The 23903-nt window shown below is 40.6% G+C and overlaps 1 protein-coding gene and 1 long non-coding RNA gene across 3 annotated transcripts; both read left to right on the forward strand.

Annotated features, from left to right (window-relative positions):
• Positions 1-3619: 3619 nt before the first annotated feature.
• On the forward strand, positions 3620-8502 carry hmgb1a (high mobility group box 1a). Of its 2 annotated transcripts, none has more exons than XM_084074973.1 (5): positions 3620-3713; positions 6055-6216; positions 6627-6772; positions 7092-7266; positions 7812-8502. In XM_084074973.1, exons 2-5 carry the CDS (start codon positions 6070-6072, stop codon positions 7965-7967), a joined length of 624 nt encoding a protein of 207 aa, XP_083931099.1. In that variant the 5' UTR covers positions 3620-3713; positions 6055-6069; the 3' UTR covers positions 7968-8502. The 2 variants fall into 2 exon arrangements, with proteins under 2 accessions (XP_083931099.1, XP_083931098.1); XM_084074972.1 differs by lacking the exon at positions 3620-3713 and adding an exon at positions 4721-4738.
• Positions 8503-21583: 13081 nt separating this feature from the next.
• On the forward strand, positions 21584-23619 carry LOC311056948. Its single transcript, XR_014601933.1, has 3 exons — positions 21584-22622; positions 22852-23041; positions 23483-23619. It is a non-coding gene; the product is annotated as an uncharacterized lncRNA (long non-coding RNA).
• The last annotated feature ends 284 nt before the right edge of the window (positions 23620-23903 follow it).

Consider the following 23903-nt stretch of genomic DNA (forward strand, 5'->3'; position numbering starts at 1 on the left):
GTTTTGCGTAAAAGAACTGAGTGTTCTAGATGTTAATTATTAAATTCACGTCAAAACTTGAATGTAGAGGAGAAGTGAAGCGTAGACTGCATCACTGGTTCACAAACTTTTTAGCTTGAGACACAAAAAAGAAATGGACCCTGGACCCAAGCTAGTGAATATAGCAGATCTACAAGCTCACAACAAGTCTATGCTACTACCATTGTGAGCTTGTAGATCGGCTATTTTCACTACTTCTTAAACATGTGTTTTCTAATTTATGCAATTTCTTTGATTTTCTTTTCATTTATTCATGAAACTCTATTGAAAAATCACTGAATTTGTTTTTGATTCATGAAAATATTTGGGTTTTTTTTGGAAAATGTTTTGACGTAGGCCTAATAATATTTTTTTTAAATGTAGCAAACAAAAAAATAAAGGTATGTTTACTCACGACCCATAAAAATGTGTCCACGACCCACAAATGGGTCCCGACCCAGTGTTTGAGAAACAGTGCTGTAGTGTAGAACAGCCTCTCCCCCACTCTGAAATACAATCCCCCCCCTGCTTCTCTTGTGTAATGTGTGCATGCGTGCGTGCGTGTGTGCGTGCATTTGTGTGTATCCCGTCTCCCATCCCATTTCCTTTATGTATCCCTCCTCCTTTATCTGGCCCCCCTCCTCCCCCCCAAGCCCCTCCTGTATCTCTGCTGCTCTCCTGTCCTCTGTTTCCCTCATGATGATGATGATGACAAAATGAATTTGCATATGTTTTTCCCAGAGAACACTCATTAGAATGCATACACTGGTAGCCTTCAAGTCTCCTGAGCAGGCTGGCGTTCTGTCTTTAATAGCTCTTCTTGATGCAGAATGGGGCAGGGACAGTCACAGCATCACAGACAAGCATGTGGTTGTGATTGGCATTTGAAATCAGTTTATCATCCCATGCTTAATCCAGGCATATAGGAATAAATGGTGCGTCAGCCATTTCCTTTGTTTCTAGTTACGAGCATAATAGGAATAGGCCTATATATTTATTTGGAAAATATGTAGGCCTACTTTAGGCCTACTCGATATTTCCCAAATAAATATGTTTACATTCCAAACAACTAGTGCAGTAGCCTATTATTTAAGTTCCATCATGAAATAGAAAGGAACGCCACCCTAGTACACGCGAGCGTGCACGCGCGCACGCACGCGCCATTAAACGTAATACATTTTAGAAAGCATATGTCATTTATTTTTGCTGGCAGTCACTGTCATTGCTCCCATATTAAATTCGCCTATTTGTCATTGTTGGAGTGTAGAACTTCATAAAATATAGGCTGTCATGTTGCTCTGTACGTATTATATAATAAATATCTGGTTATGTTGAGGTCAAGATTTATGCTAATGTTTGACCAGTTTTTATAGTATAGTTTGCTGATTAGCCTACTTTTGATGCAGTAATGGGGGTCCCGACCCATAGGTTGAGAACCCCTGGGCTAAACCAACCTGGCCATATAAGATGTGCTGAAATAAACATCCCTAAATAGTTTTTCATATAAAAACGGACATATATAGGCATAACTTAAAATAAATGAATAGACATGCCGCCTATCAGTTACTTGACGTTTGTTGTTAGTAGGCCTATTAGCGTGCACATTAAGCTATTGTGTACAATTATAGCCCATTCCATACAAAATCACAGAACATTTGAATAAACACATGCATAGATTATGAAAATACCATTAATAGCATTCCTTGCAGACAAAGACATTGAAGTGACAGTATTTGTGACAAGATAGAGAGAAAAAAAATATGATAAATCCCTATGTTTTTAATCTTTATGGAAACTGGTGTAAAGCAATATAGATTAGATGCTAATTAGAGAGGACACAACATTGATCAACCAAGCCTGAGTTGGCAGTCAAATGTTAAAACAAAAAAAAATCCAATAGGCTGCTTTTCCACTAGTAAGAAACATGCCTATAAGATTACTAGCAATGGCCTACTTAAACTTTATTGGAGAAAGAACTTTTTCCATTTCATTATTATTATTATTATTATGTTTTATGTCAGAGAAGTTTGAGTTCACAGTTTTATTGGCTCTTGTCATCGGTTGGAAGGTTTAGGATTTATAACCTATAAATTAAGTGGATGGGCACTCATAGCCTACTCCCTAATAATCAACGAGTTACAGTTGTCTAAATAGTCTCAATAAGCCATGAAAAGCTATCAGTGTGCTTAAAGAAAAATAATACTAATCTATAGTCATTAACGTTATAAATGTGTTACACAATCCTCTATGCAATTAAGCTGGCGTATTCTCATTATAGCAGTGGAAAACCCTATGGATACAAACAAACACATTTTGCTTTCTCATGGGCCATGGAATGTAAACCCAAGGCCAAAATGGTTTAACCACTTGAACCCCAGCATCGGTATTGTGGGGAAAGCTTTAGCTGAAAATAGCAGATCGACAGGCTCACAATGTAGGGCGTGCATTGCATTGTGAACTTGTCCATCGGCTATTTTCAGCGAAAGCTTTCCCCGCAATAACAGAAAAGACAATAGTATTGAGTATTGAGGGACTCCGGTTACCCATATGGGATTTAAGTGGTTAAAAACGAATGCAAGCTGTCTCTACATAGGCTATTACAATATTTTTGGGATTCAAATCATTGCCAAATTATGTAAACATTCACATTGGACAGGTCCCCAATGTGCTCAAAACAGATTTAGCATTCACTCTCCAGATTAAAATTTCAAAAACACGATCTTCTTTTTTTTATGTAATCAAAGTACTAATTACAATGGTTGAGGTGAATGGACAATAGTGTTGGTTGATGGTAGAGGAAACGCCCACCAACACACTCCCGTCACAGTCGTACAAGTGGTTTTGTCACCAGGCGCTCCACTGTACATGGTCTCATTCATGTACTCCTTGCCTACTGTACTACACTGGGGCTCTCCATAGCAGTGAATTCAATACTATGGCAAAACACTCACTACTACTACTACCAGCGTGCTGCTTTGGAGCGATTTGTTTTCGTATCCACGCGCTCCCGAAAAGCTAAATGACGTTTCACAAAGGCGAACCAATGGCGCCTCGTGTTCTATTAGAACAATGAAAAGCGTCCGTCCAATCGCGCGGGCGCTACTCCATGTCGCCATGTCCGCTTATTATAAGCGATTTTGGGCTTGTTTCAGAAGTGTAGTTGCTTATTTGGGCTTGTTTCCTAATGTTGTTTTTAAACCAGTGGTTCTCAAACATTTTCATGTTAAGAACCCCCAGATGAATATGTATTAGTCCACGGACCCCCATCTGAAAATATTTCGTGCCAGGGAGTGGGACCCCCACGCAAGATTTGTGTTGTTAAAGAAAGTTTCAAAGAATATTCCCAAATTACCTTTTTTTCGTAAAGATTCTTTTTTTAAATAATGCAATTTTGTTGTTATTGAAAATAGCAGATCTACAAGCTCACAACGCGTCGCGTCTTGTTGTGAGCGTGTAAATCGAGCCAAGTCTTCGCTTCTTTTGGGCTTGTTTTCATAGACATGGGTTGCTTCTTTCTCTCGCACAATCTGGCAAGTACTGGCGCTACTCGGGGCGCCGGCCAATGGGACGCGAGCCCCACCGGGAGTAACGTTAGAGAGTGTGGGGCTGAAGACACTGCGTACCGCTGCTGTTTGTTCTCTCACACAGCCATTGCAGAGCAGCATTGAGATACATACAGAACATTACACCTAGTGGTAAGTATATCCCATAAACCAGACAATCCAAATAAGTGTCGGGATCAGGATGAAAACGGCGATAACATTCTTGAAAAATCGTAGTCACACGTTTATCTAACTCAAACGTAATGGCTTTTGCAGTTTTGATTTTTTTCGTTTTGACGGAACGTCAGAAAAAAAAAAGAAAATGATTAATTTCGCTGAGCAGATACATGACTCCGACTGACTGGGGAGTGTGGACGAGGGAGCTTTAATGTTAAAATGGCAACTATTCAACGGCTCTGGTCAAAATGTAGATTTTTGTGAATAATAATAATTTTTAATATTGTTGTCATATGTTTTGCCCAGTATCGTGGTGAATCGCGTGGTAGTTATCGTGTGAAAAATCAGGGAATGTCGAGCGGACAACTGGGTACAGCGCTCAACACGGTTAGCTAACTTACAATGCTAAAGCCATTGGCATTGCAGTGTATATATTGCGAGGCTGAACGCCTGTATAAATGGTGAACACTGGGGAAAAAGCATGAGAATTTAGATAAATGTGAAACGTGGGGAAAAAGACACAACATCTCCGAATATATACATAGGTTGAGTTGTTTGACCTAAATGACAAGTAAAAACGATGAAAAAAAAAAATCCCCGAGAATCTGCGCTTTACTGTAATGGCTGACTGTATTCGCATAGGAAACAAGGCAGTCGAGGCGAACGGGAGAGGCGCAGTTGCGGTCCAACTTTTTCTAACCGGGTTTTCTAACGAAACAAATGACAAACTATGAAATGTAATAACAGAGAAAAAAAGTTCAATCTTTCATCATTGCAACGATGCCATCGTGTTATTTTTCCGATCATTTTAAAGTGTCGAAATCGCAGTTTGAAAAGAGGTGGGTCCGCCGCAGGTCGCTCTGCCCTCTATTGCAGTGAGCCGCTGACACAAAGACAAGGAGCCATATTCTCCATGTTAGTGGATGAAGACAAGCGGCCATTCCGCGCTCATAGGAACCAACTCACTACAACACAAGCCCAGTGTATTACTATACAACACGGTCAGTGCAATGGGATTCTACCGGGGAAATTTGTTGTCAGCGTCGCGGGCGTTTTGGACGTGTTTGTCGATTTAAAAACCGAACATGAAGCCGGAGGGAGACATTTGAGGGGGACTTTCTTTCACGAAGAAGCCTTTCTCCCAAAATGGAAGAAGAAATATTGCCGTCGTGTTTGACCTCCTTTTTCCTCAACGAGAAGCCTATGCGCCATTGCTATAGTTCAGACTCCACACGTTACTTGCGAGTTGCAATAGCGGTTAACGGTGGATATGGAGTTATTATGAAATATGCCGAATTTTGATCGGATTTGAAAGAAAATATCGACTTTGTACTCTACTGAAAGGAAAGATGATTCGTCATCGTCATACATCAAGATTTGATGATCACGTAATAAGAAATTAAGAGGTTTATTGTTTTTTTTTTTTTTTTAAATAAACACATTTGTCGTCTCTTTGTAATTCTTTTTGCTTTATCAAACGTTTACTGAAGCAAAAGTTATGCACATTCACAATGCTGTTGCTTTATTTATAACACTTTGGGGTTTTTAAACATAATTGCCGAGAGAAGTCATCCCAAGTAATTTGTGCTCTACTCTTGAACTTCATAAACTTTTATAGTGTAGCGCAGTGAAAGTGACTTTAACGGCTCGCTTTATGTTCTAGTTATGAGGAAACAGTTACAATAGAAGTACTAGTAATGTTCCTAGTGAAAATGTGTCGTCATGTCTGAAACGATGATCTTAAGGGTTGACAGCCAGTGACCACTGAGGCTTATTAAGAAGGCATTCCACGTTATGACGATAGAAAAGGAAAACAACAATGACAAGATGGTCGTTTTCATAACATATTTTCCATCGGACCCTCCAGAACCGGATGTGTTTATTTAATGGTCTATGTTTAACTGACTGTAGTGGTTTGACAGCGGGGAGGGGAGATCAAATTGTAGGCCATAGTCCATTAATAGTGGATACTGGATACATGATCTACTTTGGTGCACATCTGAACATGTGCTGTAGGCTTTATGATAAATACATATTACGAATATGTGGGGGTAACAATGCTTCCATAAAAATAAAAAATAAACTTGAACCTGAAAGGGTCCTCTTATGTTGTAAATTGATAATAGTGAGGAGTACAGTATAGTTGGACACAAAAGCACATAACTCAAATAAAGTGTACATAAATGAGCAATCCAGTTCTATCTACATATTCAACCCTAAATAAGACTTAAGAATAATAAGAGTAGGTGTGATGATTGTAATGTAATTATATTACTTGATTGACATTTTATTAAAAATAGCCATATTTGTTTTTAAGGTACTGATTATCAAGATGGGTAAAGATCCAACCAAGCCGAGGGGGAAGATGTCCTCTTATGCCTACTTTGTTCAGACCTGTCGGGAGGAACACAAGAAAAAGCACCCAGAAGCATCAGTCAACTTTGCAGAGTTTTCCAAGAAGTGCTCTGAGAGATGGAAGGTAGGAAGAGGGAGGAAATGTCATGGGCTAGTTTGTACAGACGTGTCACCTTTTCCCTTGCTATCTAAATTGTAGACTACATAATATGGGATCATTGCAGCTACATATGCCAACATACAGTATGTTATGCAGTGAGAAGTTACACAAATTTGAATTTATTTTTGGATGTCACAGCTTCATATGCCGAAGGCAATTAATTGCATGAATATTGTGCTTGGCAATCATGCAATTCAGATTGTTATACTGTCCTTGTGGATTCTAGAGGCATATTTTTGTAGATATCCCAAATTGCATACTGTACAAGTAGATCATTGCACACCTGATGTAGCTAGTAGGATACATCTACTATTAGACTAAACCATGGGTATTCTGCATGGAGTGCCTTAATTGTCATGTTGTATGCCTTTCAGACCATGTCTCCCAAGGAGAAGGGCAAGTTTGAGGACCTTGCCAAACTGGACAAGGTGCGATATGAGAGGGAGATGAAGTCCTATATTCCACCCAAGGGAGAGAAGAAGAAGCGGTTCAAGGACCCCAATGCCCCCAAGAGACCCCCGTGAGTGCAGCTGTCAACATTTCCTTTTGACTGAGCCTCATCTACAATGCAAGAGACTGTTTTAAACACTTAAACCCTAAATACTTTGTTGAACCGGGATCTATCCTTTTTTCCCTCTACACCATATCGCTTTGCCTGAATGGTGGCGCTTTTGCGAGCTTGTAAATCTACTGTTCTCGTCAAAAGTTTATCTATTATCACCAAATGTTTGCATATTGCGGCATGCCCAGAATGGGGGCGCTAGGGTTCATGTTGTTAGGTTGTGACAAGTGACAGCTGCTGCCACAGCCCCGCTCACTGTTCTTGCCCTTTTCTTCAGATCTGCCTTCTTCATCTTCTGCGCGGAGTACCGCCCCAAGGTCAAAGGTGAGACCCCTGGTCTGACCATTGGAGATGTCGCCAAGAAGCTGGGAGAGATGTGGAACGGCACCTCATCAGAGGATAAGGTGCCCTTTGAGAAGAAGGCCGCTAAACTGAAGGAGAAGTATGAGAAGGTAAATAAATGGTTGACATGGTCAGGGACGTGCACAGATAGACTCTAGGTGGCTCTAGAGCACCTGCCCTTTGCCCTCTTGACCAGAAGTGCCCTTTTGAAAAAAAGAAGAAAAAAACGTTGTTTTTTTTTCAGTTTACAGCAGGGGTCTTCAACAGGGGGTCCTCAGAGTTACTACAGGGGGTCCGCCAAATCTTTATGTGATATGATTTTTCTTTTTACCATAACCACTCGAAACCTACCATCCCTTTTCTGAGGAGAACTTTAGCCAAAAATAGCAGATCTACAAGCCCACGCGAGGCGTTGTGGGCTTGTAGATCGGCTATTTTTGGCAAAGAGGTATGGGTGTAGAGGGAAAAAAGAGCAGACCAAGTAAACAAAAAAAAGTATAATTTACTTGAGCACCTGCCCCTCAAAATGTCTGTGCACGCCACTGGTCACTCTGCATTCAGTGTATTGATGGCAAGGAGCTGTAAAACATACACATGGCTCAAGTTGTTAAGGCAGTGTTCATAGAATAACTTATATTTCATTCCCTCACCACAGGAAGTTGCAATCTACCGCGCCAAGGGCAAACCAGGCAGTGTACCAGCTGCGACGAAAGCCCCAGCCAAGGTGGTGGAGAAGAAGATGGATGATGATGATGACGACGATGAGGATGATGACGAAGATGAGGATGAAGACGACGATGATGACGAGTAGATTCCGTTACATATTGTGCTCAGTTCCTTGTTTATAAAGCATTTAATCCACTTGTACACACTTCACTTAATGGATAAAAAAAAAGAGTTAGTATGTTGGGGGAAAAAAACATAAAATGAAAAGGCTGTGTATATCAGTTATTTTTAAGCTGTACAGTTGTTTTTTTCTCCGTTTTTGTATAGTTAACACTACAAAAGTAACGTGTCTGTATCTTTCTGCCAGTCTTATATTTTCCAGTGGTAGTTCCTAGACCACTATCCCACCTGGTACAGTTGAAGGGGTTGTAGAATGGCCCAGGGACAGGTGGGCTTACAGTATTTACCCTAGCTAGAGGTGCACAGCACAAAAAAACTTTGAGTTCAGTCTGAGTGTGTCTTTTCCCTGTGTTCTTTTTTTCATGGCATATATCAAAATTGACGTATTCAACTTAATGTTCTTTTGAGTACCACTGTTATTTCAAAAAGGAAAAAAAAAATGCCTTGTTTATTGTTGGAATTTAAATTGCTTATGATGTCAATAAACATTTTGTAATAAATCTCTTTTTTATTTTGTTTTAAAGGCAGGACTAAATTAGTTTTGTTTTCCAAAAGTTTCACGATAAATGTTTTTGATTAAATGGGTCTGCACAGTGAATGACAAATGGAAGTTTCATGACAAAATCATGTTGGCGTGCGAATTGCAGCAACAATGAACTGTCACTTGATAGGGGTGTGTGTGTGTGTGGTGGTGGTGGTGGGGGAGAGGGGGGGGGGGGGGGGGGGTTTACTGTAGGCACCTAGCAGGGGTCTTCAATGTTTTTCAGGCCAAGGACCCCTTAGCTGAGAGAGAGATGAAGCAGGGACCCCCACTACATATTGGATTCATGTGATGTGTTTCAGACATTTAACGACTTAGAACCTCAATACTTTGTAAACTTGACCTTTTGGCCTGGTACTTGGTCCACTGTTTTTTCCCCCTGTAGACCAAACCTCTTTCCCGAAAATAGCCGATCAAGCTCTGAGCTTGTAGATTTGCTATTTTACGACTAATGTCCCCCCCAGAATAGGGATGCTAGGGCTTAAGTGGTTAATGTAGAAAACATATGATAGTCCCTATCACACACAGATTTGGTGCCCCCCCTGTAGTATCTCTGAGGACCCCCTATTGAAGACCCATGAAATAATTGTAGATATCTTGCAATGACGAGTGTATTTGTGTTTCAAAACATGTTGGGTTTAGCGCATCGTTCTGGCAAAAAAATGTTGGCTTTTCTTATTTGTTTATGTCTGCGCAATAAGAGGTGAAATGTCTGGCATTCTGTTATTACTGTTTTGCCCGAATACCAAAACACTCGCCCAAAACACAGTCGCCCTGGGGCAAATACGGCGGTATTCACCTGGTATTCCTAAACGTAACCTCAGTAAAGTAAACGGTCTAAACACAACCTTATTCCTAAAAGTAACCTCAGTAAAACACTAGTAACAACTATGCCTAAACCTAACCTTACTCCTGAATGTAACCTCAGTAAACTATGTCTAAACCTAACCTTATTCCTTTCCTAACCTTATCCTTAGTAAAACAAATACAAGAATACAACAACCGCTGGTCCGCGAAAGAAATGGGGGCGAGCGTGTTTTGGGGCGAGTCTTCCTGTTAGTTACCCTTTTGCCCACCATGTCCCGTGAAGCTGTTCTGAGTGAACACTCAGCTCAAAATTGTACTTCGCCGTACGACTGTGTCGCTTGCGCGAAACTGACGCACGCTCACAACCATGGACATATTGTTCACGACGCGCCGTGAGCTTGTAGATCAGCTATTTTCGGCAAGCGACACCGTCGTACGACGGAGTGGAAATGGGGGTGAGCCCGGGGGTGGGCGGGGCTGTAATGTTCATCAAAACAGTCTATCAAGAGCGTCAAACAGCGTTGCCATGTCGGCTTATTATAAGCGACTTTGGGCTTCTTGTTGCTTGTAAATATTGGTAGTTGCGGTTTTTTTGGGCTTGTTTGTGTTGTTTAAACCAGTGGTTCTCAAACATTTTCATTCATATTAATGTATTTGTCCGCAGACCCTCCATCTGAAAATATTTCAGATATTGTGAGTTTGTATTATCAGCTACCTATTTTCAAATAGCCGTGTCGCTTCTTTTGGGCTTGTTTTCTTAGACCAAATGGTTGCTTATTTCTGTCGCAGAATATGGCAACACTGGCGAGGGATGGCAGGTAATGATAACGACCAACATTAATAGGCTATCGTGGTTATTTCTTTTGCATGTAATTGACATTACTGATTTGTGGAGTGTGCGCCTTCTGTAGAATATATAGCATGATGCTGTTCCAGAAACCAAAGCGTGACACTACCTTCTCTCGACTCTCTCAGTCTCAGGATTGAGAAGATTGCAGATTTGATAGATTTTTGCGTTTAATTACATAATATCCACACAAAAAAAGTTATGTCAACCGTAGGCCTACTAACGGTAGGTTATATGTTTGCCATTGCATGAGACGTTAACGTACTATTAGGTATTTTACCACAGGATAAAGAAATGTTATTTCAGCATAGGCTATAGCCTCGGATTATTCATTCATAAATCATATAGTAGAGCTGAACGGTCAGGTCAGTGCTCCGCGCTCTGCAACTTTTTCTAAGGAACTGACAACCAGACCAGTGATGGAAGATGTCATGTAGGCTACTCACATGTTTTACTTGAGTAAAATATAGGCTATCAATACCACCATAGAAATACTCCTTTACAAGTAAAAGTCTGGTATTCAGAATTTACTCTAGTAAAAGTACAAAAAGTGTTGGCATCAAAATATACGTAGCCTAAAGTCAATGTACTGATTATGCAGAAGGTCACGTTTTCAAAATGTATAACAATCTTTTGAAAATAGCAGATCTACAAGCTCACAACAGTAGCAATGTGACTGTGAGCTTGTAGGTCACAGCGCTAGATCACAGGAAATATATTATAGAGCATAAAGTGGTTGATAATATGTATGTTTTGTGATAAAACTCTAAATTTACGAAGTAACTTTTAGAAACTAAAGTTTTCAAATAATTGTAGTGGAGTAAAAGTACAATATTTTCCTCAGAGATGTAGTGGAGTAGAAGTAAAAGTTAGGAAATTGGGCTACTCCAGTAAAGTAAAAGTAGGCCTACCTGAAAGTTGTAGGCTACTTAAATATAGTACTTGAGTAAATGTACTTAGTTACTTTCCACCACAGAAAATAGGCTATTTAAATCGTAGGTTGTGGCCGCTATTTATGTTCTCAATTAGCCATATATATATATGCATATATATGCATTGACACAAAGGAAGGAACAAGCCTTATTTTTTTCCACGTTAAGTAAATGAACACGTGGCCTTACAGAGCAGCAGAGCGCATAGGAATCTACTCTTCTGTAAACAGTCTTGTCAAATGATGTCTATATATAGCCTATCTCTCATGACGAAATCACTGGTCATTCTGGATTTCTGTCCCAGGGTAGCGTTCTAGAGCTAGAGCACTGTTTCCCAATCAGTGGGTCGGGACTCATGTTTGGGTCGCAGACTAGTTTGTATGGGTCACGAGTAAATATCCCCTTTTTTAATTTCGTACATTAAAAAATAATAATGTATATATATATATATATATATATTATCCAAAAAAAATCACAACTTTTCATCAATTAAAAACAATTCCATTAGATGAAATCAAAAAAATCTAATAATTTCCATAAATAAAAAATTAAAAAAACGTTTTCGCGCCATGTTGTGAGCTTGTAGATCTGCTATTTTCACTAGTTTGGGGCAAACGTCTAATTTCTCTTTTAGGTCTGAGCAAAAACGTTTGGGAAGCACTGAGCTAGAGGGATCATACAGTAGTCTACAAGTCATGTTACATGACCATTTTGAAGACACACTGATGGGCAATTTATTTTAACAATACCTTCACTCATCATGTAGGCTATTGATTTAGGTATAGGCCATGTTTTAAAAATAGCTCACCTCTAAGCTATAAGGTCAAGAGGTTAAGGACCTAGTTTGACATCTGCCTAACAGTCAGCATTTGCATTTGACTTTGTAGAGAAACGTCCAGAATGTAGAACCTGTCAAAGTAGCCTACAGTGTATTTGAACAATAAGTGGAGTTTTTGAGTTATGTACTTATAGGCTGAGTAAATGAGCAGCAAATGACCATGGTGCTATTTCCCACCCTTTCTTTAGATATGCCTGGCCCCGGTCAATTTCAAATGTGAGAGCCCAGGCCTATCCATTACAGATGTTGCTAGAAAACCGAAAGAGATGAGAAGAAGACTGCTGAACCTGAAGAGAAATAGGAGATGGTGCATTAATATTAAAATGTTGTTTTATCATTGTTGTTGGTGTGTGTGTGTGTGTGTGTGTGTGTGTGTGTGTGTGTGTGTGTGTGTGTGTGTGTGTGTGTGTGTGTGTGTGTGTGTGTGTGTGTGTGTGTGTGTGTGTGGCTAGAGTCGATATACTCCCTGTATTGATGCTAGAATACTTTGGAACAGTTGGGTGAGCATTTGTGTCAGCGACATATTTTGGGGTGCTTTTATTATTTGTGTTTATCTGAATAAGAAAATGATCAACATAAACCTGTTTCTATCTTTAACTGTTCCTGAGCTGTAATCGATTTTCTTTTACCCTGACCCCCAACCTTTTGAACCCTATAACCTTTAATGGACAGAACAGTTTGTTCTTAGTTTGAAGTTCACGAGGTACAGACCACACTTTCACTATCGTTTTTGAGTTTGTAAAGTGTTTAGTTTCTGATGATAATGTTAGGCAGGGGTTGATTTGTTAAAAAAAAATCACAACATGTCGTGAGCTTGCAGATCAGTTGTCAGCTGATATAACAGTTGTCCAAACTCCAATAACCACATGAACCCTCGCGTCACCGTCACCATTCTGGGCATGTCATAACAGGCGAGCATTTGGTTCAAATAACAGATCTACAATCTCAAAATGTGTCACAACGCGGTGCGTTGTGAGCTTGTAGATAGGAAATGAGATTTGGTGTAGAGGGACAAAAGGTGGGGACCAAGTACAGACCCTGTTCAACGAAGTATACAGGGTTTAAGTTGTTGAATTTGACAACCGCTGCAGAATGAAGGATTAGATGATGGGCCAGGGACCCTGTGGTTTCCTTGAGGGGTCTCCAAATGGACAGGTCTGTGTAACTATTCTGTTGCACGTGCTGACAATTTTACCATTGAGCTAATAGAGAGCTTGCCTGCTTGCTCAAGGGATAAATTGAATCTTGACCATCAGGTCAAAATTTGTGTCAGATCCTGTGTCTAGGTGAGACATGACCTTTGACACGATCTAAATGTCTCAATAGAAGAGTAGGGAGACAAAATACAATCACCCCAATTGTATACGTTATATTGTATTAACATACTCTACCATACAGATTGGACAAAATTACATTTTATTCATTAAAAAAAGATACATAGCGCCGCTTTAAATGAGCAGTAGCAGTAGCAGTAATGCTCTGCTGATCCCTCTTATGCAGACATCATTTTTGATCATCTAGTCCTTCCACTATGCAGTGGTAAACAAAAACGTACAAAACACCTTACTTTAGTGTGACACTGTCATACAACAAGTTATAAAATAAGGCATTCATTTATGAAAAAACGTTGAAGGATGAAATATGGAGCTGCAAGGTTTCTGCCTGACTTTTGAATTTTTCATATTCTTTCTTTCATTCTCTAATTGCAAGTGTCTCTTCTGGTCCTGGTTAAAATGCTGTTGATGATGTGTCTTATTCAGTTCAGATGACCAAGCTTGATGAGCTGAGCTAATGATGTAACATACAGTATGACTCATTTGTATGTGTTTATGCATGTCTGCTTTTGGCGGAATGCAAACAAGATGTGCGTTCGGTCTTCTTGCCTAGTAGAGGTACATTAAGTTGTAATTTCACGTCCTCTCCATGTCAATGCACATCGCTGACTTCCTGTTTTATTTAGATACAGCTTCCTCTCTCTCTCTCCCCCCTCTCTCTCTCTCTCTGTCTCTCTCTCGCTCTACTCAACTCTCTCTCTCTCCTCTCTCTCTCTCTCTGTCCCATTCAGGATGAAAAGAGTCCATTTATATAAGAAGGATTATAAAACCCAGTGACATAAGGATATACTGGGTATATAAATACACTCAACTACTGTATACATACAGTGCTGTAAATCAGTGGTTCTCAAACATTTTCATGTCAAGGACCCTTAAATTGATATGTATTTGACTGCACACCCCCATTTGAAAAGATTTTATGTCAGGTTTTGTCAATATTCATCAATATTTGTCAACATTGTTCAAAAGTTGCAGATCTACAAGCTCACAGCGTGGCACATCGTGATTCGTTGTGAGCTTGTAGATGGGCTATTGAGTATAAAATAGGGTTAAAGCGGTTAAACTGTTCCTCATTTAGCTGGGGACCTTCTGAAACCCCCCCAAAGACCCATGGGGCCACTTTGAGAATCACTGCTATAAATCACCAGAGCTCAAACCAAAATAATGTACATGATGCTCTGACTACATACAACAGTGGAGCTTACCACCTCTTAAGCCTGATTTTTCTTTGATACAGTGTGTGTGTGCGCGTGTGCGTGCGTGTGCGTGTGCGTGTGCGTGGGTGCGTGCGTGCGTGCGTGCGTGTGTGTGTGTGATTGTGTTTGTATTACTATACCTGCGAGGACACGTTACGAGGATACGTTTACAATTAGGAAAACATTCAGGTCAGGATTAGACATTTAGAGGTTAGGTTTAGGGATTGGAATTGCGCACCAGTGTCATGCACTGAAAAACAGCTGATCTATAAGCTCACAACGCGTCGCAGCGCGACGCCTTGTGGGCTTGTAGATCTGCTGTTTTTCGGCTTTAGGCTTACGGTTAAAAATGACAATTATTATTTTTAAATGGCATTCATAACATGGCTGTCCTAAAGTGTTGATGGTCCTCACAAGTATAGTAATACAAACATGTGTGTGTGTGTGTGTGTGTGTGTGTGTGTGTGTGTGTGTGTGCGTGCGTGTGCGTGTGCGTGTGCGCGTGCGCGTGTGCGTGCGTGCGTGCGTGCGTGTGTGTGTGTGATATTTCTAACTTACGTTGCCTCTGTCTGCATACGGCTACAGTACTATCTGCTTAGCCTTGGACTGCAGAATAATCCTTGATATCAGACTGTCTGTGGGGGGAAAGCAGGCACTGGGCTACTGCTGACCTCTGCACTGCTTTGATAAAAAAAGAAGCCAGTCAGTGACTGGAGGTTTAATTGGACACTGCTGCTCCCCATGACTTCTTTTCACTCCTGGTTATGTCATTGTGCTTAGTGGTGGATAATTGTATTTTCTATTTAGAGCAATGGGTTCTCAACACTTTTCAGGCCAACACCCCCCAAAACAATCATATTTGAACTGGGGACCCCCCCCCCCCCAACCTGACAAACACTTGGAACTGTGGGAGTTGAGGCATTACATTTAGTTTGACTCGGTTCCATAAATATTGTGAAAATATCAGATCTACAAGCTCACAACGCCTTGCAACGTGAGGCGTTGTGAGCTTGTGGATCGGCTATTCTTTTTTTCCCTTCTCTTTCTTATATTATTTGACAATTTGGCCAATGTTTGACCAGTTTTAATAGTATAGTTTGTTGATTACTTAATTTCGATTTACTTTATTATTATAATTTGTTTAGGGTGTTAGAGGGCTTAGAAGTCCTTAAACTATCACTTTACTGTCATCTGGGGACCCCCCAAAATCATGTGGGGACCCCCCTGGGGGTCCCGACCCACAGGTTGAGAAGCACTGATTTAGAGGGTTGACACTATTTTCAGCTATTCTTTGTACATGTCATCCAGGACAAAATGTTTTTTTTGCATCTGGATAGTAATGATTGTATACTAAATGTAAACAAATGTTGTGAAGTGCTGTGCTGAGTGCACATTAACAGATAAAATGAAGGGTAAGCTCTCTGTTCACCTCTACTGTTACTGCTTTTTCATTTGGCAAGTAGAAATGCTACTGAGGAAGGGGACCATGGCTGTAGCCGCAGGCAAAGAGATAAATAGACGGTTTGCTGTGTAGTAGTGGCTGCCATCATCTGTTGATAACTAACTGTATAGACTTGTATAGAACAGGCAGTGCAAGAGAGCGGACAAATACAGCAGGCTTAGTTGCACAGCAACTCTCAAAGCCTTGTTAATCCTGGCCACCTGGTATACATAGTGCTGCGGTTACTGGGGTCAGAGTGACATCTAGTGGTGACATTGCTGCAACTAGTTGATGAGCAAAATGGTCATCATCACACAGGCAAATAAAGCAATGACAAAAGCAGTGGTTGGAAAAAGTATTCACATTTTTCACTTAAGTCCGGAATTCAAAATTTGCTTTAGTAAAAGTACAAAAGTATTGGTATCAAAATGTACTTTTATGTACCAAAAGTAGAAAGTACTCATTATCACAAGTTTTGAAATGTATAAAGTCTTTTGAAAATAGCAGATCTACAAGCTCATTGTGAGCTTGTAGATCGGCTATTTTCAAATGGTCAAAATGTATATAGGGCTGAAGTGGGTAATGTATGTTTTGTAAAATCTACAAAGTATCTAGCAACTAAAGTTTTCAAATAATTGTAGCGGAGTATAATATTTGTCTCTGAGATGTAGTGGAGTATGAGTAGAAGTACTGAATATTGGAAAGTAAAGTAAAAAATCACACCCTGTGTGAAGGTAGCAGCGCCTTGATACATTTTGTCATCGATATGTGTTTATAGCCAGTCACGTGAAGCTTGACCAATCACTTTGTTGACGGGTCTGACCAATCAGAACGTTGACGGGTCTGACCAATCAGAACATTGACGGTGAACACGGACAAAGTCAGGTATAGACCATATTCACACGGCGGCCATGTTTCTATGAAGTCAATGAAAGTAGCCACCCCGGGTGGCGGCACTTTCAATGTTAAATTCCAATATGGCCGGCGTGTGAATATGGTATATAGAGCAGGATCCGCGCCGCTAAAAAGAGCTCATAATTTTACTTAAATACCGTATGTGAGGATGTGCCATTTAGCGACTGGAAATCAGTACAGAGCCAGGTACTAGGTTGCAACCAGAAGGTGTATTTATTCACCAGAAATACATACAGGAACATGGACATCACATAGAAGCGCTCCACCCTCAACAGACCTCTCTCAATAGTTGCAAGTGACTGCCTTTTATGCTCAGCTGAGCTAATGAGCCAGCCTGGACTATACCATTATAAGGGGTGTTCTAACTCAGAGCATAACATACAATACATAAATAAACACACCATAAATACTTAAATACCCTTAACCCCCACAAGTATATTCAAACTGACTGAACTACAAAATACTCTTTCCCCTCTACTACAACCATAAGCAACTCTAAAACACATCACAACCCCCCTCTGCCATTCTGACTTGGTCCAGCCCAATTACACTGGACAGAACAGCTCCACTTGAACAGTAACTGTTAAGATTCCAATCATCACTCAACATTACCTATCTTACACCATACATATTGCACTCAAGTCTCTATTGCCCTCATTCTATTCTACACATTGCATTGCCCCTCCTGACTACCACTAAACATTTGTCTCCAGATGGAACTACAAAGCTGAGTGGCCAGCCCAACAAACAGGAAACACAATTCAAATGTTCAGTTACAAATGTATTCAATCAACAATAAAATCAGGACTGTGCCAAATACAACTGTGCAAATAATTAAAGTGCCAATATCTAAAGTGTCCATATGCTGTGCAAATATTGTTCAATTAATAAGGGTTCAAGTACATGTTTAACATAGTAACAGAGGTCCTCTCTGTTACACCGTACTTGAGTAAATGTACTTAGGTACTTTACACCACTGATGGAAAGTGATAATGATTCATTGGGGGCCAGAGCTATATATTATGGGGGCCCATGGTGACTGGATACCAGCTCAGTGGCCTTGTGGTTTAGTGTGTTCGCCCTGGGATTGGGAGGTTAAATGTTCAATCCTTGGCCGGCCGGGTCATACCAAAGACTGTACAAATGGGACCCAATGCCTCCCTGCTTGGCACTCAGCATCAGGGGTTAGATTGGGAGTGAGTCTCTGCGACATACTGGCGTCATGTCCGGGGGGTACACCAAGCTGCCTCACGCTATAGAAACAGGAGATGTGCCACATGGCTCGGAAAGGCTTACTTATTGTGACTGGACATCTGAGGTGCTTCCTTTACCCAAAGTCTTTTTTATAAAATATTATTTTCATGGGTTCCGGGATTCAGAATTCACATCCCCACATCTACAGTATACAAAGAAATACAGTACATTAGGAGTTGTTTGTATATCTGGGGTTTGGTATCAAGACACCTCTCATGTTTTTAATGCAGAAATACACAACCATCTCCTTTTTGTCATTATTTACTAGATGTTTACGCAGTTTCTCACCACCTTAAGGATTGACTGAGAATATATTGTACAACTTCCTTATTTTATCTTTGTTTAAAGTCCTTCTAAAGGAAATTCATTAGGTGGTTAATAACACATTATTGGATTGTGGTGTGAAAGTTTTTTCTGTTTAGAATGAACTGCCAAAATGCATGAGATCAACACACACGCACACACACGCGCAAGCACGCAGGCAGACAGACATGCACGCACGCACGCATGCACGTTCAAATTGTAATGGTTGTGTTCTGAGACTCTCCACTGTCTGTCCAGTTTGTTTGACTAACCTCTTCTACCACTTGGTGGTGCTGTTTTCAAATAGATACTCTGTGGGATATTACCCATGGACGCAGACCAGCACCCCAATGAAACAAACTGGATTTGAAGTGAACCAGGGTCTCCCATCTGGAACCTTGGGCTTCAGGCACGTGTACCCTGCTACACTTGCAGTTGCACTGATTGGCTTCATTTCACCCTATTAGAGAGTGACAAGTGGCTGTTAATAATCCATCTACTTTATGCCTAATCTACAGTATGCTCTGCCACGCCACGGCTGTCGCATGCCGAAAATAGCAGATCTACAAGCTCACAATACATGCATTGTGCTTGTGGATCATCTATTTTTGGTGTCCAACATCATCGCATGACGAGGTATAAGCCAGGCTTTAGTCAGAGATACCCATGCCATGTTTAGTGAATGACAAACCATAATCATGTTTGAGCCTGAATGAGCCACCCATGCACCTCCACAGAGAGATTAAATGTAGCAAAACATGACACGGTGATACTTATGTGTAATGATTTAGTCGACGGAAAGCACCCGTAGTTCCTCTTATTATAGAGGGATGAGTGTCAGCCATATGCAATCACCATCTCAGTGGCCCTGTGGTTAGTGTCCTGCCCTGAGAGAGACTGGGAGGTCGCGGGTTCAATCGCTGGCCGACTCGTACAAAGACTATGAAAATGAGACCCAATGCCTCCCTTCTTGGCACTCAGCATCAAGGGTTGGAGGGGGGATTCTTGAATATTAAGCTGCCTCACACTAAGGAAACAGGAGATACGCCCCTGAACTATGGCCACATGGCTCTGGAACCGTTGGCTCCCAAGGCTACTTATATGAAATCACATATGTTTGATCTCAATGCATTTATTTTTTATGCCTTTTTATGCCTTTTTTGATGCCTAATTTTAACATGTTCAAAATAAAGATTTCATTCATTCATTCATGTTTGAGTGACTATTTCAGGAGAAATATGCCCTTTTGGTTGCTATATTGGGTATTATATATGGTCATATGATTACAAGGCATCTGTTATACTGGGAACAGCGGTCATAGTCTTATCTTATCCTCAAATATCAAAATCTGATATTAATGACACAAGTCATGAGACAAGATAACTCTCATTGTACCAGAGCCTGAGGCCATCTTTAAAACAGTAATCCATCTGTACTCACAGATGGCTCTATTGTCCAGAGCTCTGTAACAGCCAAGGGAGAATGGTTTAATGTCATACACGCCCGCACACGCACACACACACACACACACACACACACACACACACACACACACACACACACACACACACACACACACACACACACACACACACAGAACGAGCTGTCCCGGGACTTGAGTGGTACAGTAAAAAAAAAGAAAGAACAGTCCAACGTTTTTGCTCACACGCTCAGTGTGTGTGTGTGTGTGTGTGTGTGTGTGTGTGTGTGTGTGTGTGTGTGTGTGTGTGTCTGCGCAGCAGAAAAGAATAGTTGCATTCATGAATAACCCAGCCCACACTACGTCCATTGTGTGTACAGAGTAAGACTGGGCAGGCAGGGAAGGGGAGGAGAGAGAGAGAGAGAGAGAGAGAGAGAGAGGGATGAGAGAACGGCAAGGGGGAGAAGAGAAACACCAACCAGAATTTCAATCAAGGCTAAAGGCTGCGTCGACACTTTCGGTTGGACACATCGTTCGAATGTAGTGTGTTTAGTATGCACAATGTACTGTAGAAACTAGTGTGTTATTTTAATAACATAGGCTCTGCTAAGGACAAGGTGACTGAGCCAACCGTAACCACATGAAGTATATACTGTACTTTGTCATCATAAGACAAATTAATATGACAAATAAATAAAATAGCCGATGGCCGATTCACAACCTCATCCAGTGTATCCTTTTAGCAGGGGTGGGCAACTTTGATGGAGAGGGCCACCATATTTCCACACTCGCTCCAGAGGGCCACATTGCATACTGTATACTGTCGGGCAGACACCTCCGTATTTTTCTTAAATGAATGCCGTACTTACTTCGCCATTCTTTGTCACACAAAAGTAGCAAAAATAGCAAGCTCAAAGTCGCAGCGCGACGTGTTTTGAGCCAGTTGCCAGTAGCCAGTTTTGAGCCAGTTGCCCATGTATCCTTTTAGCATCATTGTATAATCTTACCACTGTACTTTTTGCAAACTGTTAATAAAGTACTCAATCAATCAATCGGTTGCGAATCATTTTAAAGGTGCTGTAAGTGATATTTTGTTTAAACAACGTGTTTTTTTTGGTAATCATTGGTATAGTGTTGGTTCAGTAACCAGAGTCTCCCTGTCTCTCCAGCTTTTTAATGAATATAAAATACTATTTCTGGTTGGTCACCAATTTCATCCAATCAGGAGAGAGAACCCACTTTTGATTTTTTTTTTATCCAATTTTGTCTGCTCACTTCCTGTTTCATCGCTTCCATCTTCACTTGTTTATCCTGTGTCCTGTATGGGTTCTCTGTGCTGATTGGATGAACTTGATATACAGGACCTGAACATATATTTTCTGTTTACTGAACAGCTGGAGAGATGGGGAGACCCGTTACTTAACCCATTAAGGCCTGAGTCCGATTCTTAAAATGTTTTCTAAATCCTAACAGTTTTTTGAAAAAAATATAAAAAATATTTTTTCACGATTTTTCAAAAATAGCAGATATACAAGCTCATAGCGTGTGACACAGACGCGTTCCAGGTCTTTTAACAAACACTATATAGAAATGATTAATATGGGATTATAGAGCTATATTTAACACTTTTAACAAAAAAACATCTCTTACAATTCCAAAATGACTGTGGGTGCCAGAAAAATGAGACTTCATTCCAATATATGCAGTACTTCTATATATGTAACGCAATCAATAGTGACAAAGTCAACGCACTTCAATTATCTTTATTTAAGTTTAGAGATGTAATCCATTTGAAGTTCTTTAGAGGGAAAAGGGGAGGCATTAGTGCTATTTACAATTGGCTTGAAAACTTTTATTTCTGTACAGATTTGAAACCCTGATCAATATAAACAATATTCTTAAGACCTAGTGCTGTTACAAAGTGATTCTTTAAAGCAAAAAAATAAAATAAAATACAAATTACATTAAATTATAAACAGCTGAAAAAACAAGACCAAAAACAGCACAGAAGAGAAAATAAAAAAATACAGTCTGTCAATGATTAGGGGGGTTTTTGCTGCTGTTAAGTACAAGACATTGTCAGCGAATGAGAGTAAGAACTGGCTAGAGGCTAACCATATACACATTTGTAGACTAAACATCGATATACTGTATCTCAACAAGATCTAGAGTCATCATGTTTCTATATATAAGATTCATATTAAATATATTCTACATTATGTTACCTTAGTCTGGAACATTATTCCCCCATTGGAAAAATATAAAATAAAATAATATTTTTTTTATGTACTGTATATATTTTTTTATTCAATGAAGGAGCACATGCTTCGGTTGTGCAAAGAAAGAAAAAAAAACTCATTAATGTGGGAGGGGGAGAGAGAGAGAGAGAGAGAGAGAGAGAGAGAGAGAGAGAGAGAGAGAGAGAGGGGGGAGAGATTTGTAAGAGTAAAAGTAAGAGTGAATTTAAAAATAAAAATAATAAGGAACATTTCATTCCAAGTTCATTTCCCTGCTTGGATTGCAAATGTCAGCAAGATCCATCAACAACACTGTGTTAAAATGAGAAAATAATAATAATAATAATAATAATAATAGTAATGGAGAGAGCTGTGTGTTCCCTTTCTTCCTACAGGGGGAAGACAGGGACAGATGGATGGACAACGGTGTGAGGGTAGAAGGCCCAATTATACTCGGCGGATAAAGATCAGGACGGAGATAATCCGTCCTTACTCTGTGTTCATTTCATGTTGCATGTTGTCTGAAAGCTTACGTAGGCGCAATATACCCGTAAGGTGCAATAGGCTCTATGCACAGCAGCCATATTGGAAATAACTTGGGCCTCTTCTTACTTCCTTCACAGGTGTTACCGATGATACTAATGAAGGCTCTGTTCATAAAAAAAATAAGACAACCACTATGCCACACTAAATGGAACAGAGTCTTAATTAGTATTATTGGTAACACCTGTGAAGGAAGTAAGGAAGGGGCCCAATTCATTCCCAATATGGCTGCTGTGCATAGAGCCTATACCGCAAGAAACCATGGGGACAGTGGTGATCCCATGCCAGACGGACACATCAAACAGTACACAGCGAAGACGGAATAAGGTAGAAGGAATATTAAGAGTTATATATTTTATGGTCTGCTATCTGCGTTGGCGCCGATTACACTTTTTTCCGCTTTGTGTCTCTTTCTCAGACGATACATCCACGTCACCTCCTCTACAGCAGTGGTTCTCAAACTTTTTCATGTCAAGGACCCCCAAATTGACACTTATTAGCCCGCGGACTCCTATTTGAAAAGATAAGCCAGGGACCCCCGTAAGAGAAGGTTTTTTACGGCTCTCTAGCAGTGATTCTAATCCATTTTAATTTAAAGGACCCCCAGTTTGACATGCATTAGGGCTACAGACCCCCATTTAATGGCATTTATATCTCTGGGACCCCAATTCATATCGTAAAATCAATGTTAATGTAACTCTGAGAGTGTACAAATGGAACCAAATGGACCCGTTAGGGTCCATTTGGTTCCATTTGTACACTCTCAGAGTTACAGACACATAAGGGTCCATTTGGTTCCTATAAATCATTTAGCTGGGGACCCCCTGGTATCCCCTCAAGTACCCCTGGGGGTCCCCGGACCCCACTTTGAGAACCAATGCTCTACAGTCCCCATGTTTGTGTCAATATGGACGTACATGGATGTATAAGGGGATGTAGGATTGCGGAGGGACCGTGTAGGTCGTTAGAAAAGGTTGCCCCATCCCCTTCCCTCTACTGTATGAAATGGTTGGAACACTTGCTTGCGTTCTGAACGCATACATAGACGGGATCCATTCCGAACGGGAGTATAAATGGGCCAACAGAGGGGATGGAGAAAGGGTGCGAGGGTCGGAAAGCTGGGTCAGGCATGAAAGAGGACTGACAAGAGCTTTTCCCCAACTCAACACTGGTCGGTCAGTGATCTGCGTGGACTGCGAAAAGCAAACGGCGCAGACCAGTCAAAACAATGACAGCAACACTGGTTGTTTGTGTGTTTGTCGAGTCTGTGTTACACTTTGTCGTGTGACCGCG

This window comes from Gymnoscopelus microlampas, assembly GCF_963454915.1.
Source record: "Gymnoscopelus microlampas genome assembly, chromosome: 12".
NCBI classification, from domain to species: Eukaryota; Metazoa; Chordata; class Actinopteri; order Myctophiformes; family Myctophidae; genus Gymnoscopelus; species Gymnoscopelus microlampas.